Source organism: Gossypium raimondii, chromosome 3 (assembly GCF_025698545.1).
Source record: "Gossypium raimondii isolate GPD5lz chromosome 3, ASM2569854v1, whole genome shotgun sequence".
In the NCBI taxonomy this organism is placed as follows: Eukaryota; Viridiplantae; Streptophyta; class Magnoliopsida; order Malvales; family Malvaceae; genus Gossypium; species Gossypium raimondii.
Window position 1 is genome coordinate 7476938 of NC_068567.1, and position 16232 is coordinate 7493169.

General features: G+C 33.4%; 3 protein-coding genes across 5 annotated transcripts; all 3 read left to right on the forward strand.

The window, feature by feature from the left end:
- Positions 1-1875: 1875 nt before the first annotated feature.
- Positions 1876-5490, forward strand: LOC105796938 (polygalacturonase At1g48100). Of its 3 annotated transcripts, none has more exons than XM_012626797.2 (7): positions 1876-2029; positions 3178-3621; positions 3709-3876; positions 3963-4007; positions 4102-4309; positions 4420-4501; positions 4688-5490. In XM_012626797.2, the coding sequence occupies exons 2-7, from the start codon at positions 3211-3213 to the stop codon at positions 5208-5210; spliced, it is 1437 nt and encodes a 478-aa protein (XP_012482251.2). In that variant the 5' UTR covers positions 1876-2029; positions 3178-3210; the 3' UTR covers positions 5211-5490. The 3 variants fall into 3 exon arrangements, with proteins under 3 accessions (XP_012482251.2, XP_012482250.2, XP_052484027.1); XM_012626796.2 differs by lacking the exon at positions 1876-2029 and adding an exon at positions 2692-3057; XM_052628067.1 differs by lacking the exon at positions 1876-2029 and having other exon boundaries at positions 3075-3621.
- A 904-nt stretch (positions 5491-6394) lies between these two features.
- LOC105796939 (17.5 kDa class I heat shock protein) lies at positions 6395-7225 on the forward strand. The gene has a single exon (XM_012626798.2). It carries the CDS (start codon positions 6656-6658, stop codon positions 7115-7117), a length of 462 nt encoding a protein of 153 aa, XP_012482252.1. The 5' UTR covers positions 6395-6655; the 3' UTR covers positions 7118-7225.
- A 6357-nt stretch (positions 7226-13582) lies between these two features.
- LOC105796940 (uncharacterized) lies at positions 13583-15791 on the forward strand. The gene is made up of 5 exons (XM_012626799.2): positions 13583-13671; positions 13783-13850; positions 13953-13997; positions 15129-15226; positions 15499-15791. Exons 2-5 carry the CDS (start codon positions 13797-13799, stop codon positions 15575-15577), a joined length of 276 nt encoding a protein of 91 aa, XP_012482253.1. The 5' UTR covers positions 13583-13671; positions 13783-13796; the 3' UTR covers positions 15578-15791.
- Positions 15792-16232: the final 441 nt, after the last annotated feature.

The window sequence follows — 16232 nt, forward strand, 5'->3', positions numbered from 1 at the left end:
CCCCTCCAGTATAAGAGCTTTGCACCCCCTTCTACTTCATCAAACTATTAAATTTCATACTTTCTTTTCCAACTAATCTTGATTCTGCTTTTAAGGCCACCGAATAAGGAGTATTTTCACTAATTTTGTTTTTCCTTGCAGGTGGTATCTGAGTGCAATTACTCATCCCATGCCCCATTCTTCCACATCCGAAACAGAACAATGGCAAATTTTCATACTTAAAAGGGATCCATACTTTACTAACATAATCAGTAAAGATAAAAATACCTCTTCTAAGTGGTTTCTGAGCATCCAAATTAATTCTGAGTCGATAAAATTCTTCACTAATTTCAAATCTGAGAACCCCACCAAACGTTCCACCAATAGCATGCAATAGATCTTTCTTATCGAACTCTAGAAAACACGATTCAATTTTTATCCAAAACGGGGATGAAGCAAGCTTGATCTGGTCCCTCTCCACCGCTTGGCATAGTCTGTCAAACAAAATTAAACTTTTATGAAAGAGCCAAGGCCTCCCCTCCAAAATCAATTCCAGATCTTCTTCCATCTCAAAAATTATTAAAAATAAATTTTGTCCCACCACCTGAATCTCAAACTTTTTCCTTGTCTTCCATATGCCTTTCATATGAGCCCTAAAACTGTCTGGGTTATACAGCTTTTCTGTCCAAACCGTACATATCAGTGTAGGTTTGGAACTTGGTACCACCATCGAGCCTTTGACTGATAACTGAACTAGTTCTTCGGCAAGAAGAGAGATCTCATCCCTCCTCTCTCGGTCGTCGCCACCACTTGCTTCCATCCCAAGCCGCAACAGTTGCTGCTATCTCTAGGACTTCTTAGCAAAGTACTCTTGGGAACAGAGAGAGTTTAAGGGTTTTTTTTTTTTTAACAATCAAATTTCTAGTAGAACTGATTTTTTATATTTTATTTAAACAATTTATAACAACTTTTCACTTATAATAACATTTAAAAATATGAAGTACATTCTCTAAAATTTAAAATAAAATTATAACTATTTTATATAAACAAATTTATTCATTATAATTTATTAAATAAATAATGTATAATTACCAAATTTTAATACTTTTAGAATATCATATTATTTGCTTAAGATAATCTGTATTCTCCAAAGATAAGAATATAATTCGAAACCTAAAACTACTACAAAAATATAACATTCATTGGACCAAACTCCTCAAAATAATTCATAACATAGATCACATTTCATTTAAAAATAACATAATTTAGGACAAATCAAAAGAGAAGCAAATTTAGAGAGTCCAGCTAGGCTGCTTTCTCTGTCTGCCAGTTTGTCTTGTTTTAAGACCAAATCCCTTCGAAAAGCAGAGACATTTAAGAATCTAAATTACTCATCAATTCTTCACCCGTGACACACAGGAATTACAACCCGTGAATCCTCAGGTGATACGTGCCACCTTTTTATTTCACCTTCTCACCATATTCATTTCAACCAGATATATCTGCATGTGAATTTTGTTCATGTTGAATTTTGGAACACTGATGATGCTACAGATTACCATTCTGCACCAGCCTAAAACCACCACCTTCGGTTTTTTTTCCGCCCATCATGGAGGCCCCACGAGCACCTAGCCATAAACTAAACTGGCCCGGCTGGCAATGGCTGGTTCCATCACAATGCACCAACCAGAACAAGCAATGGTGCATACTATGGAAATCCTATGTGGCATAGCTCCTAGCCACAAACTCAACATATTCAATGCTTTTTTTGTGCCAGTAGAGTGCACTATTTCGAATCCTCTCTCACCAACCCCCCCCCCCCAACTTTTTGAGCCTTTAAACCCCCACCCGTGAACCCATGCATGCATAAATTCCATGTCATGTATCAACCACTAACCTCTATAAAAAGCCTCTTCAACTTCACTCTTTAACTTAAACGCAACCAACATTGTCACTCATTCTTCTACTACATTTCTTCAACAAAATACCTATGCATGCATGTAGCTGCTCGTCAACACCATCTTTGGATTGAATCTTTTAATTGTGTCAGGTAATTTTATTTTATTTTTACACTTGATTAAGGCATTGGGATATATGTTTCATTAGTATTGGTTTATTGGACGAGAGTTTCTTATAGGGTAATTTTCGGCTTATGGACCATATATAGAATTGGATTCACCCGTGACTGGTTTAAATTTATTTCCGCTGTCGTCCAGTTTGTAGTACATGTTTCCTACATCACTATGTATGGCCACAAGAGCTAAACAACAACAGAGAGTCACGAGACTTGTTGCTTTTACATAACCAAAAAAAAAAGAAACCCCATTTTTCATCATACATTTTTCTTTCTTTTTCTTTTCATCTCCACATCGACTAAACCAGCTAGCTTATCTAGAAAAGTTTCATGAAAGAGCAGTTTAGGCCATAAATGGTTTCACGTGATCAAGATCATTGGAAATTCCTTATCAGCCTTTGTGTATAAACAGAATTCTATAAGAAATACAGGGATTTAAATTGCGGGAACGGATACGTTTTCCGGTCATGTTACATAAAACATGAAGCTTAAAATGGAAAATGGTTAGTAATACTGCAGTGTAATGTAATGGATGAAACTTTTTGCCCCCGTTGAAAGCTTGAAATATGAAGAAAATGTCTTAAAAAGATTGATCTTGAGGTTTTTGTCACTTTATTCTAGAAAATGTAGGCCGCAAAGACAGTTCACAAGCTTACAGTAACCTTGATCAAGGGTCCAGGATACAGTCCTTGGCAACATAAGCCGTAAAAAAACAGTGGGGAATTAAAATCCAACAATGAAGAATTGAAGAAACATAAGGATCTCTGTCAGGTCCACAGACCACGTGACCTAGAAAAGCAAAACAAAGAGGGAAAAAATCAATATAAAGCCAACAACCTTCTGCCAAATTAGCCACAAAAAGGCTAGCCTCCCAAATGCATTTCAAATATTTTATTCGCATTGATTATGATATAGCTATCAACCAGTATTTGACATGTGTCTTCAACTATCACTAAAGAACAGCTTTGATCTCTGGAATTGTTGTTAAAGAGTATAAATTAGAGGTTATGGTCAAGCCTTTCATCTGACCCTTTAACTCATTGCATTATGTATATTTGTTTTCTTGAAAATTGAAACTTTGGAATCAGATTTCTGGTTTTTACTTCCTATATACATTTTCTCAGATTGATTTGGCTTCAGCTTATTGTCTGCTGCTAATGGAACTTGGTCGTGGATTATTATTCATTTGGATTTTGGCAATTCTTTCCTTTCATCATTGTTCAAGCAATGCAAATGCAAGATATCATTACCACAAGAAGCATAAACCCAAAGGCTCCCCTGGGAAGTCACCTGTTCATGTCCCTGCTCCTCCCAAAAACCCTGACCCTCCATCTATTCCTTCAGACCCTTATCCCAATGATCCCGGGGATCCAACAGGCAGCATCTTCGACGTCACTTCTTACGGTGCGGTGGGGGACGGTTGTTCAGATGACACTGCAGCATTCATGGAAGCATGGAAAGCTGCTTGTGCAGTAGAATCAGCCACTGTTTTGGTTCCTTCAGATAAAGTTTTCATGATCACTTCCACTATCTTCCCAGGGCCATGCAAACCTGGACTTGCCCTTCAAGTGAGAATCTGATATCTAGTTCATCATCTTCCTTTGTTTTCCTTAATTCTCAGTGACGGACAGTTTTTGTGTCATTGAATGTGATAGGTTGATGGGGTCCTAATGCCACCGGATGGACCTGATTGCTGGCCAAAAGCAGATAGCCGTCAGCAATGGCTTGTGTTTTATAGACTTAATGATATGAAACTCACTGGGAATGGTGTCATTGAAGGAAATGGACAGAAGTGGTGGGATCTCCCTTGCAAACCTCACAGGGTATCCATTTCCTAATCAACTCATCAATAATTACTTGTTTCAAGTGAAATCATGCACATCTAAATTCTAGTGATGTGACTATATAGGGTCCAAATGGTTCAACTCTGCCAGGACCTTGTGACAGCCCTACTGTAAGTACATAAAAGAAGTTTAAGTTCTTTAATTCATGATGTTCAAACCAGCTCACTTGTTCTATTTCTTGCTCTTGCACTTTTGTTGATTCAGATGATCAGGTTCTTTATGAGCTCCAATTTAGTAGTCAGTGGCATAAAGATCCAAAACAGTCCTCAGTTTCATATGAAATTCGATGGGTGCGAAGGGGTTTTGATAGAAAAACTATTGATATCAACCCCTAAACTTAGCCCGAACACCGATGGAATCCACATTGGAAACACAAAATCTGTTGGCATATACAATTCAATGATAAGCAACGGTAAGGACAATGGAACTTGTGTCTATCATACTCTATTGAACAGTTTATCCTACATTGTACTGTTTATGTATTATTCCTTGCAATGATCCAAGTCTCATGATTTTAAATAGGAGATGATTGCATTTCGATCGGTCCAGGATGCTCTGATGTGCACATTGAAGGTGTTACTTGTGGTCCAAGTCACGGGATCAGGTATACTAGCCCTTTTGTAAATCGATTTCGGCTTACACAATCCATTCTCTTATCTTTGGATTGGTACGCAGACAGTTAAGAGCGGTCTCTCTATCATTTTTGGAACTAAATGAAGATATAAATGAAACTGGTTCTGTTTTTTTAAACTAATTAGAGTGACTTAACTGAGAGAGTTTATTTCTGCAGCATTGGGAGCCTTGGGGTGCATAATTCGCAGGCATGTGTTTCGAACATAACCGTTCGAAACACGGTGATAAGAGAATCAGACAATGGGGTAAGGATCAAGACATGGCAAGGGGGCACAGGTTCTGTATCAGGCATATCATTTGAGAACATCCAGATGGAGAATGTTAGAAACTGCATAAACATAGACCAATACTACTGTTTGCAAAAGGCATGCCTAAACCAAACATCTGCTGTTTATGTAAGAGATGTGCAATATAGGAACATTAAAGGCAGCTATGACGTGAGAAATACTCCGATCCATTTCGCTTGCAGCGACACAGTGGCTTGCACGAACATAACAATGGCAGATGTCGAGCTTATGCCACACGAAGGTGAATTAATGGAGGAACCATTTTGTTGGAATGCTTATGGAATTGAAGAGACATTAAGTATACCCCCCATTGGTTGCTTACTGAAAGGGATGCCCCATGCCATAACAGAGAGTTCTCAGTATAGTTGCTCAAATGAGAATGGTAGATTTTAGTGTTTTATATATATTAATATTAATGATTGCATAGTACAATTTATATAGAAAGAGGCCGAGGGGGAGAGATGACATAGCACAATCATCTGAATATGTATTATATAATTGGTTTGTTTTGTGGTGTTGGTTTAGGCTTCTTTCATCCCTTTAAGGGGGTTATTTATCCCTTAGCGTGTGATGAGATGAGATGTGCTGGTTTGTATACCAAGTTGGGCCTACAGTGTTTTATCCTTTAAAGTTTAAATCCTTACATAGAAGTATTTATTCTTATTGATATTAATTTCTGGCTTGCAAAAGGTATAAAAATTCTTAGCAAAAAAATTCTTAGTAAAAAATGGAAAAAGCAATTAAGGCACCTACTTGAGCGGTTATGGGTAGAAAAAGAAAACAATTAGATTTTTTTTAACGAAAATCTTTAGTTAACCGATTTAATTGTTAATAAAACTGTTGTGGTTGATTGAGCACATATATTTTAAAAATAAAAGTCTAAAAAATATTTTAAAATTACTAAAATATTAGATCCAATTATAAATATAAATTTCAAATATTGTAAAAAATACAAAAATATTAAAATGGAAAAATAAAAATAATCATAAGTAATTCTCAATAATTATAAAATTATAAAAATCTTAAAAGTTATAAAGAGAAGCTAAAAATGAATTTGAACAAATGGTTATTCAGATTCATTCTAACATAACTTTTAAATATTATAAAAATATGTAAAAATATGTAAAAATATTAAAAATTATTTAAAAATCTAAAAATATGTCGAATAAAACTTAAAATTTAATCCTAATCTTTTCTATTTTAGTATTTTCCTTAAAAGGTATCATCAACATGTACATTATACTTTTTAATTATAAATATTAAATCTCAATTTTATCTCCAATTATTTTATATTAGATAAATAGTTATCCAAGTTCTAGATTCATTATAGATATAAATATTTTAGTATTTTTATATTTTTGAAAAAAATTAAAAATATAAGGATGTGGTACCACGTTAATAATTTATTCACAAATCAACTCGTTTAATCACGTTGTTAACAGTCAAATTGATAAGATTCCAACGCCTCATTACTAATTTTTTATTTTTTAGTAAAACCCTATTATTTTCTATAGGCGAAAATGTAACTTTTGAGTATCCAACAATTTGAATTGAATATTTTCCTAGAACGATTTCTTATGAATTATAATACAAAATATTCACGAATGTCCTAGAATGAAATGTGCTGTCGTTACAGGCTTCTAGATAAATGTTCCAGAAAAATGATTTAAACCCAGGAAATAGAAAAATCTTGTCCATGCTAGAATCCTCCACAACTACAACTATAAATATCCATTTCAGGTCCCCTACATTCTCAGACAAGCAAAGCTTAGATCGACAGCTTTTAAGACAAAATCTTCAAGCTTTCTTCATATATTGCTCCTATCTTGCTTCTGAAAATGTCTCTGATTCCAAGCTTCTTCGGCAACCGACGCAGCAACGTGTTCGACCCATTCTCACTTGATGTTTGGGACCCATTCAGGGACTTCGCTGTCTCTACGACACGGACGCCGGAAACCTCTGCCTTTGTCGACACCCGGATCGACTGGAAGGAAACCCCGGAAGCCCACGTGTTCAAGGCCGATGTGCCGGGGCTTAAGAAAGAAGAAGTGAAAGTGGAAGTGGTAGATGATCGGGTGTTGCAGATAAGTGGGGAGAGGAACGTGGAGAAGGAAGACAAGAATGATACGTGGCACCGGGTTGAACGGAGCAGCGGCAAGTTCATGAGGAGGTTCAGGTTGCCTGAGAATGCCAAGATGGATCAGGTTAAGGCTTCCATGGAGAATGGGGTGCTTACTGTCACTGTACCCAAGCTGGTAGTTAAAAAGCCTGATGTTAAGGCTGTTGAGATTTCTGGCTAAAAATGTGCAACTTTTGAACCAGTTTGCTCGAAATTGTATGTTTGACGCTTGAAATAGGTGGCTTTTTTGAATGCAGTGAATAAAACCAACTTGTTAATTCATAAGTTATCCCTTTTCCAGTTGCACACTCTCTGAATTATAAATTTTCTTATAAAAAAATGTTTTTCATTCTTTAATAGCTCAAAATTCTATTTTTTTCTTAGAATTCAAAATTCTAATCTTAAATTGATGGTAAGGTTACCTAATTATAATAGATTTACTTTCATTCAACTATTAATTTATATTTAATTATTAACTTTTAAATCAAATATTCTAATGATTCTGACATAATTTTTATTATTGTAAAAATAAATTTAAATTTATTTATATATATTTTATTAATTTAATCTTATTTTTAAAAATTTTAAAAATCAAGTTAATTTCTCAATAAAATTTTGGAACTTTATAAAATTCAGAAAATAAAAAATAAAAAATAAGTCTAGAAATTACTGAGAGCTAAAAACTGTATTAGAAAGCTGGCAGACTACTGTGACTTACCGGAAGCACCTATCCGGAACATATTGGATCAAGCTAATTTTGTGATAATATACTGCCATCGGAAATTTATAAATCTACGTGGACATTTGAAATTTAATATTTATATTTAAAATTAATAATAATTTGTATTAATTTCATAACAACTTACTTTTCAAATGGTATAACCTTTTTAACTTTATAAAAAATTATTTTAATTCTTTATTTAATTTTTCGTTTTCCTAATTTTTAAATTCTTCATTCTAAAATGAGTGGAAAATTTTAATTTTTTAACTTCTCGATGTTACATACACAAGTGTCGCGTGAGTAACACTTTAATATTTAATTAAGTTTTTAAAATTTAAAAGTTATAAAATTATTTTAAAAATTAAACATCATTAAAAATTATAAAATATTTTTTAATAATTTTTAATTTTAAAAATCAATTAAATGTTGACATGTCATTTATATAGCAATCCACGTGTGTGCCACATAAGTAAAGTTAACAAGCGTTAATTTTTTATCTATTTTGGGATGATTTGACAAAAATATAAATTTAATGACTAAAAGAGACGAGAAATTAAATGAAAGGTTAAAATAAATTTTTATATAGCTGGAGGAAAAAATCATTATACCAAAAAAAAACAACAACAACCATGATTGGACTAGAATTTTAGAAAATAAAATAGAAAATATCATAATAAAATTTTAATATTTTTAATATTTTTAATAATTAATAATTTATATATTATTACCATTTTAATAATTTTAGAATTTTAACAACTATTTATAATTATTTAACATTTTAAGAATAGATTATTTGGTACACTAGCAATATAGTTTTAATAAATATAGCAAATAATACACTTGTCAACCCCTAGTTTAGAAACTCAACTGATAATATACTAAATAATCCCCTTTTAATAAATATTAAGAATTTACATTTAGAATTTATCTAAATTCATTATAGATATAAATGATTTTATTAATACATTTTAGTTTTTTTAAATATATGCTTGACGTAATTATTCATAAGTCATGCCATGTGTCAATTTTGTCATCACATAAATATTATTAATAATCAAATTGGTTAACTAGTGATATTTTTAATGGAATAACTTAATTAAATTTTTTGTCATAACAACTCAATTATTATTTTAAGAACTCAATTGATTTTTTTAAAGATTAACTAAAAACTTCAGACCTTTTATTTAATTATGGTTTTGATTTTAATGCATCAAGGAGGAAAATCATCACATGGACAATTATTAATTAATTATTTTTTGAAAAGTATTTTTAAAAGGTGCATGAAAAAGTGCTTTAAGATTTAAAATTGAAGTGTTTAATATTACGTTAAAAACACTTTCGAAAAATAAAATGTTTATTTTAAATATGATATAATAAATTAGAAAAATAAACATTTAAATAATATTTAAATTTGTTATATTACAATATCTCAATAAAATATAAAAATAACTTATTGTAACCATTATTCATATTTCAATATATGAAATACAAATTTGAATATTTTAAGTAATTAATAGTAATTATTTATAAAATTTAATTTGAATATGTAAATTATATTTTAAATATTAAAATGTCAATACAACTAAATAAGGGTTAAAATGTCAATAATATTATCACAAAATTAAATCTCATTCATAAGCTGAAAGATGAAGAGGGAAGAGAAATGGAGTTCATCCAGGATATTGAGGGTGTGGCGAAGTCTTATTTTCAGAATTTATTTTCGGCAAGAAGAAAAGGGAATTATGATCATATTCTATCAGGGATTGAGCGCTGCATTCAAGCGGAGGACAATCGAAAACTTGCAGAATCATATTCTAGAGATGAAATTATAGAAGCTGTTTTTGAGATGGGACTATCGAAAGCACCAGGGGAGGATGGATTTCCAGCATTATTTTATCAGAAGTGTCGGCAGATTGTTGGAGATGATGTCATAGCTTTTTGTGTACAAATTCTAAACGGAAATATGGAGGTTAGTCCGATAAACTCTACAAATATAGTGCTTATTCCAAAAGTCAACAACCCATTAACTATGATGCAATTTAGGCCAATTAGTTTATGCAATGTACTTTATAAAATTATAGCGAATGTACTAGCAAACAGATTTCGAAGTGTTATTGGCAAATGTATTGATGAAGCGCAAAGTGCTTTTGTGCCAGACAGGTTAATATCAGATAATGTATTACTCGCTTATGAAATATTGCATAAGCTAAAGCAGAAGGGAACGGGGAAAAAAGGATTTATGGCCGTTAAACCCGATATGAGTAAAGTTTATGACAGGGTTGAATGGAGTTTTATAGAGGAGATTATGACAAGGATGGGATTTGATTTTAGTTGGGTAAATGCCATTATGAAATGTGTTTCATCTGTTGCTTATTCAGTTGTCATTAATGGGCACAAAGGAGATAAATTTGTACCAACCAGAAGACTTAGACAAGGCGACCCATTAAGTCCGTTTTTATTCCTGATATGTGGTGAAGTTTTATCGAGCTTATTGAGGTTAACAATGAAGAGAGATCGTCTCAAAGGAATACGGGTGAGTAGGTATGGTCCGCAGGTATCTCATCTTTTATTTGCTGATGATTGCATACTGTTTGGAGAGGCAACGAGGAGGGGTGCAAACGTCATAAAGGATATTCTGTGTGAATTCAAAGTTTGCTCGGGACAATGTGTAAATTTCGATAAATCAACGGTATTTTTCAGTAAAAACACGTTGGAGGAGGATAGGAGACAGGTGGTCAATGTGTTGGGGGTACGTAGGACAAGTGAACCTGAAAGATATTTAGGGCTACCCAATATGGTGGGGCGAAAGAAAAAAGAAGCTTTTCAGAGTTTAAATGATCGAATAAAAAAACGTATTGATAACTGGAGTAACAGGTTTTTATCACAAGGAGGGAAAGAAATTTTTATTAAGGCCATTCTGCAAGCTATTCCGACTTATTCTATGGCATGCTTCTTATTGCTGAGAGCTCTTTGCGATGAAATGGAGAGTATTATAGCAAGATTCTGGTGGCAGAAAGGAGGGGGCAAAAGGGGAATTCATTGGTGCACTTGGAAAAACCTTTGTTTGCTAAAAGAAAATGGTGACTTAGGTTTTCGAGATCTTAGTCAATTTAATATTGCGTTATTAGCTAAACAAGGTTGGCGTCTCATTAATTTTCCAAATTCTTTATTAGCCAGAGTTTTGAAAGCTAAATATTTCCCAAAGTCAAGTTTCTTAAATGCAAAGTTGGGGAATTTACCTTCATTTACCTGGAAGAGCATCTGGGCAGCAAGAGGACTTCTCCAAAGAGGATTGGGTTGGAGAGTTGGTAAAGGTAATAGCATTTCTATCTGGGAAGACAACTGGATTCAGGGGATCGATAAGGTGGATGAACATAATAGAACAAACAGAAGGGAACTACAGTTAGTTTCAAACCTCATTGATAATTCAAGCAGAAAATGGAAGTCAGACTTAATTAATAGTACCTTTCAAGAAGATACTGCTCGGAAGATTTTACAAATTCCCCTGGCAGAGACCGAACATGAGGATATTCAAGTGTGGAGTGGAGAACTATCTGGTGAGTTTTCAGTACGTAGTGCCTATAAATTATTACAAGATGCTTCTACAGCCAATGACTACTTACTACAGACCGAAATAAAAAATTTTACAAAAAATTATGGAGCCAACAATTGCCTTCAAAAATTGCAATTACAATTTGGAGGATTTCATGGGATTATATCCCTCATCTTGGTAATCTCAATTTGAGGAGGGTCATTTCAACTGCCTGTTGTCCACGGTGTTATTCTGGAGTAGAAGAGAGTCTTCATGTTTTCCGAGAGTGTCCTTTCACAAGAGAAGTGTGGCAATCATTAAATTTATCATGGGTCATGGAGAATACGAGTCAGAATACATGGGAGTGGCTAACCTGGGTTTTCAAGAACAGCAACTATTACCAATGTCGGCTTTTCTGCTATGCGTTATGGTTGATATGGTCCTTTAGAAATAAACTCATTCACGAGGGGAAAAATTCAACAGGAAGGGGATTAGCTCAGAATATTCAAAGACATATGGCAGAATATGAAGGAATAAATGCTGTGAAGAAAACTGAGAAAATTTTCAGGAGTCACAGAATACAGGAAAACGTACCGAGAATATCGATCAAATTTGATACAGCACTGGACAGTAGAACCTCTAAATCAACGACTGGATTAGTAGGTTGGGATATGAGGGGAAATCTACTGGTGTTAAAAACGGTTATCCACATAAATGTCCCCTCACCATTCGCAGCAGAGGCATATGCATGTTTAGAAGGCATGAAATTAGGGATTGCATTAGGATCTCAGTCAGTTAGAATTATGGGAGACTCAAAAACCGTCATAAAGAAGAGCAAGGCGACTTCAACAGACAGATCGGTAATAGGTGCCATTATAAAAGATATTCAGAACAAGAAATCCTTTTTTCAAGATCTTACTTTTAAGCACATCCATAGATCAGAAAACACACATGCACATGGTCTAGCAAAGAAAGCTCTTGCGAAAGAAGAAAACATTTACCTGATAGGAGAAGAACTGGAACGTCATATTTCAACCTTGGATGAAGATTGGCAAAGAAATCCGGATTGAAGAAATGGGTGAAAGAGCAACATCCAATATAGATAGCTTAATGATGTTTAAATCTGTGGGGAAGAGCTATCGACACAACAGATGGGACCTTGGAAATGACTCTTCAATAGCCTTTATGGTTTCCAGCTGTTCTGATTATTGACTGGGATAGGATTTTGTTCGGTTGATTTTAATTTCATTTAATGCTTTTGTTTTTCTTTTTAATTATCTAGCTTTTTGATAGACGTTTCTAGGGGGTTGTCTTTTTCTGATTGTTTAGGCCGAAAATTAGGTTGTTTCTTTTTCTGTTTGTTGCTTTGACTTGGGCCCTTTGATTTGGGCTGATTGGATTTTTCTTTTTAATTCATAATAAATACCCAGTCATTCTTTCAAAAAAAAAAGTCATTTTAATCTTCTTCTTTTTTTCAAACACAAAAGTTAAAAAAGAACTTCTTTTACCTTTTGATTCATAAGCACTTTTCAAATGTATTTTAACTCTAAAAGCTATTTGTTTAGCATTGCTTATGACTTTAAAAGTGCTTTTGACCCTAAAAGCATTTTTAAAAAGTAATGTTAAACACACTTAAACTAAACATGGTTAAATTTGATAGGAGAACCAACAGAAGTACAATACGAATCTTACATGGTTAATTGTAAAGATAGGAGGCATGGCGTAGCTATGAGTGATTTGGAGATATGAGTTGAGTCTTAGTTTGCAAAACTATTCTATACACTTTAAAAATAAGATAAAATTAAAGACGAATTCTAGTTTTCTTTACCATAGATTTAATTTATACATGTTTGTTCGTGTAAATTTAAAGTCAAATCGAATTAGATCAAATTTTTAAATAAGATGTGAAACTATCTCAAAATAACTCTTTTTCATTTACTAGACTTAAATTTAAGAGTTATCGAATTATTTACCACTTGACCTAATAAAATTTTTTTAATTTCTACACTTTAATTTTGTATACTTTTTCTAAAATGAAAATTTTAAAATTTTTATAAAGCTATTAATTAATCAAAATAATTAATATCACTTGACCCAATAAAAATTGCTTTAGTCTCTATGTTTTAATTTTGTATACTCTTATCTCTATTTTTCTAAAATGAATATCTTTAATTTTTATAATTTTATTAATTAATCAAAATAATTAATAGTTGTATTAAAATGTGGATGTGAATTATTTTTAAAAGTCATAGTTAAGCATAAAAGGGACTAAAAACCATAAATTCACCTAACATTAATTGATAAATAATAAATAAGATACTATTAATTGTATTGGGCCAGGCTTTCCACCAAGTTTTGAAATATAACAGAGAAAATAAAAACCGATGTATAAGGCCCAATATTATAAGACCCAACTCCGCCTATCAATCGTTTCGTTTTCGCCGGCTTTTCCAGTTTCCTTGGTGCTAAGCTGCCGCGCGAGGTTCTTCCTTCTTATTCATCATCTTCCCTCGATTCATTTTTTTTTCTTTAGAATTTTGATTTTCTCAGTGCACCTCTAACTTATTGCCATGTCTGTGAATTATTTGATCAGATAAGAAGAAGAAAATGCCGTCTTTACAAACAGCACTGCCCCCTGAGCTTGCTAACAACGTTATCAGAGTTAGTATCCTTTCATTACCTCGTTTTCTTTTATTAATCAATATACTGTAATCGAAATGATGGTTTTTGATCTTTGCTTTCGGATTTAATTGTTTGTTTCAGCTTTACCGGGAGTGTCTTCGAAGAGCTAAATATATAGGCCATAAGGTAACCTCAATACTGTACCTCTAGCCTCTGGTCCTTCATAAATTTTCCGTTTTCTGTGCTGGAATGAGTTGGTCACTCTATAAAACTGTATTAATTTTTAACAATTTTGAGATCATATTTTGTTTTTAATTATTTACTAAGTAGTTTGCTGGGATCTCTTTGGTTGGTTGTTTGATATCATATACTGTTAGGGCAATAATGGGTGAGATTTATCATAGAAGAGAATTGCAGGCTAATTTTCATGTTAAAGCTCAAATCTAATGGAAATGGAGGCCTTTTAATTTCCTTTCCTATCTTTCTAATATGCTGGCTGCAATAGAAGTCCCCGGCAGATTCTAGATTGCCGTAAATGTTTTGGAATGGGTAAATGGTAATTTTTAAGATTTTATTTGCTTAGCTAAGGGGACTTTATCTCTGACTTAATACTTCCGAGAACAGAAAAGCTAGGATGAGGATGAATATGTTTGCATCACCATTAATGAAACTGGGGAGTGCTTTCAAATGACAATGAAAATTTAGTCAGAAGAATCATAGTGCATGTTAATCGTTTGTGTTTCCTTTCATAGCTGTACTCATTGAAAAGGAAGATATGTCATTCTACAGTTGGCATTTACTGATATTTTCAGGGTGGAAATGTACTGGGAATAAATAAATTGGTAGTGGTATTCATGGGACCCAGGTTTTTGTTGATCCACCATGACATGAATAGCTTTTCAAGGTCTTCTATTCGTCTTAGCTTCATAGCTGCCAGCACAGGGACTTAATCCCTGGTAGTTAGCTTCATAATTCACTTTGAGTGAACATTACAAGGTTTGTAGGTATGTGCTGCAAATCTGCTACTAAAGGATGGTGTTTTATTTTTATCAAGCAAATGAATAGTCTTTAGAAATCCTTGGACCTGCTTGAACAATTTTGATCAATGGGGCTTAAATTTTGGTTCAAGAACTTGCAGCTTCTATTTTGACAAGATTTCTGTGTAGCTGAGGCGGTAGACTGTAGAGTTGTTTGTATGCATACTCACACAGGCTACTAAACATAATGAAACTGTAGCATATACTTACTTTGATTTTGCGTCTAATATATTGTGAATATGGAAATTAACTTCCAGTCAATATTTAAATTACCGTGCAGCAACATAATACTGCATTGGTTGTTGATATGGTGAGACAGCAGTTCAAAAAGCATATGCATGAGACGGATCCAGAGAAGATTCAGAAGCTGAAGGATGAGTAAGTCTTAAGTTGACTTGTTTCTTACATTTTCAAGCCATCCGTTTTTGTGATCTGCTTGAATAGAAGAATGTAATTATATATCTGTGGTGTGTTACAAGAGAGTAATCATTTTACCACTTTGGCTAGAATTTCAAAGATATGCGACTTGATATCTTCATGTTGTATTGAAGGGGATACATGTGCATAGATATATATGCAGCAGCATATTGAATTTTAACCCTTTCAGAAACCTTTAGCAATGTTCTAACTTTTGTTGTTTTCTTTTGCAGTGCTGCAAGGGGACTAATTAACCACATACTCTATGAGTCTGAGAAGCTATCTGGACGAAAATTCAGCAATAGCTCTTGATAGAGTTGGAGTTTTTATTTGAGATATTGGTATTAGACAAATTTCATGACTGCTCAACCAAGTAATAAACAAAGGCTGGAATTTTGGTGTTCATAATGAGTTTGACGGTGTGCTGCATTAAACTTGCTTCAGTTTTACTTAATATATGCTGTATGATGCATGATACTAATGTCGTTTCAAGTATATGAGTTGAAGATGATGCAACATTGTGTAAGCATGCCAGGTTATATTTTGTTTTAGAATGTGATAATATTCTCATGCTGTGCTCAAATGGGTTGCTGCATGCTAAGTGAGCTACAAATACATCCCTTAGGGAAGTGAGATATGGAAGATATTTCCTGCAAGGTCCCAATGGTCAAATGCTGTAATCTTGAAAGTCACCACACCCATGTTCCTATATAATAAAAAATAGATGTCTCCTGTTGTGAATGCTTCTCATTTTCAGCTATAATGTTCCAACAGGGTGTCTTATCGAATCATTGTTTGGGAAAAGTGCAAGCCTCATAGAGGTCGTTTACGCTCTTTCTACCCTCTATCACGAAGATGAATGGAACAGTAAATCATTTTGGTCCATAATAACTACTTATTTCAGTTCATGACATAACTTTCACGTTTCACTTCTAACATTGAAAGAGAATTTACTATTGTTCGTATC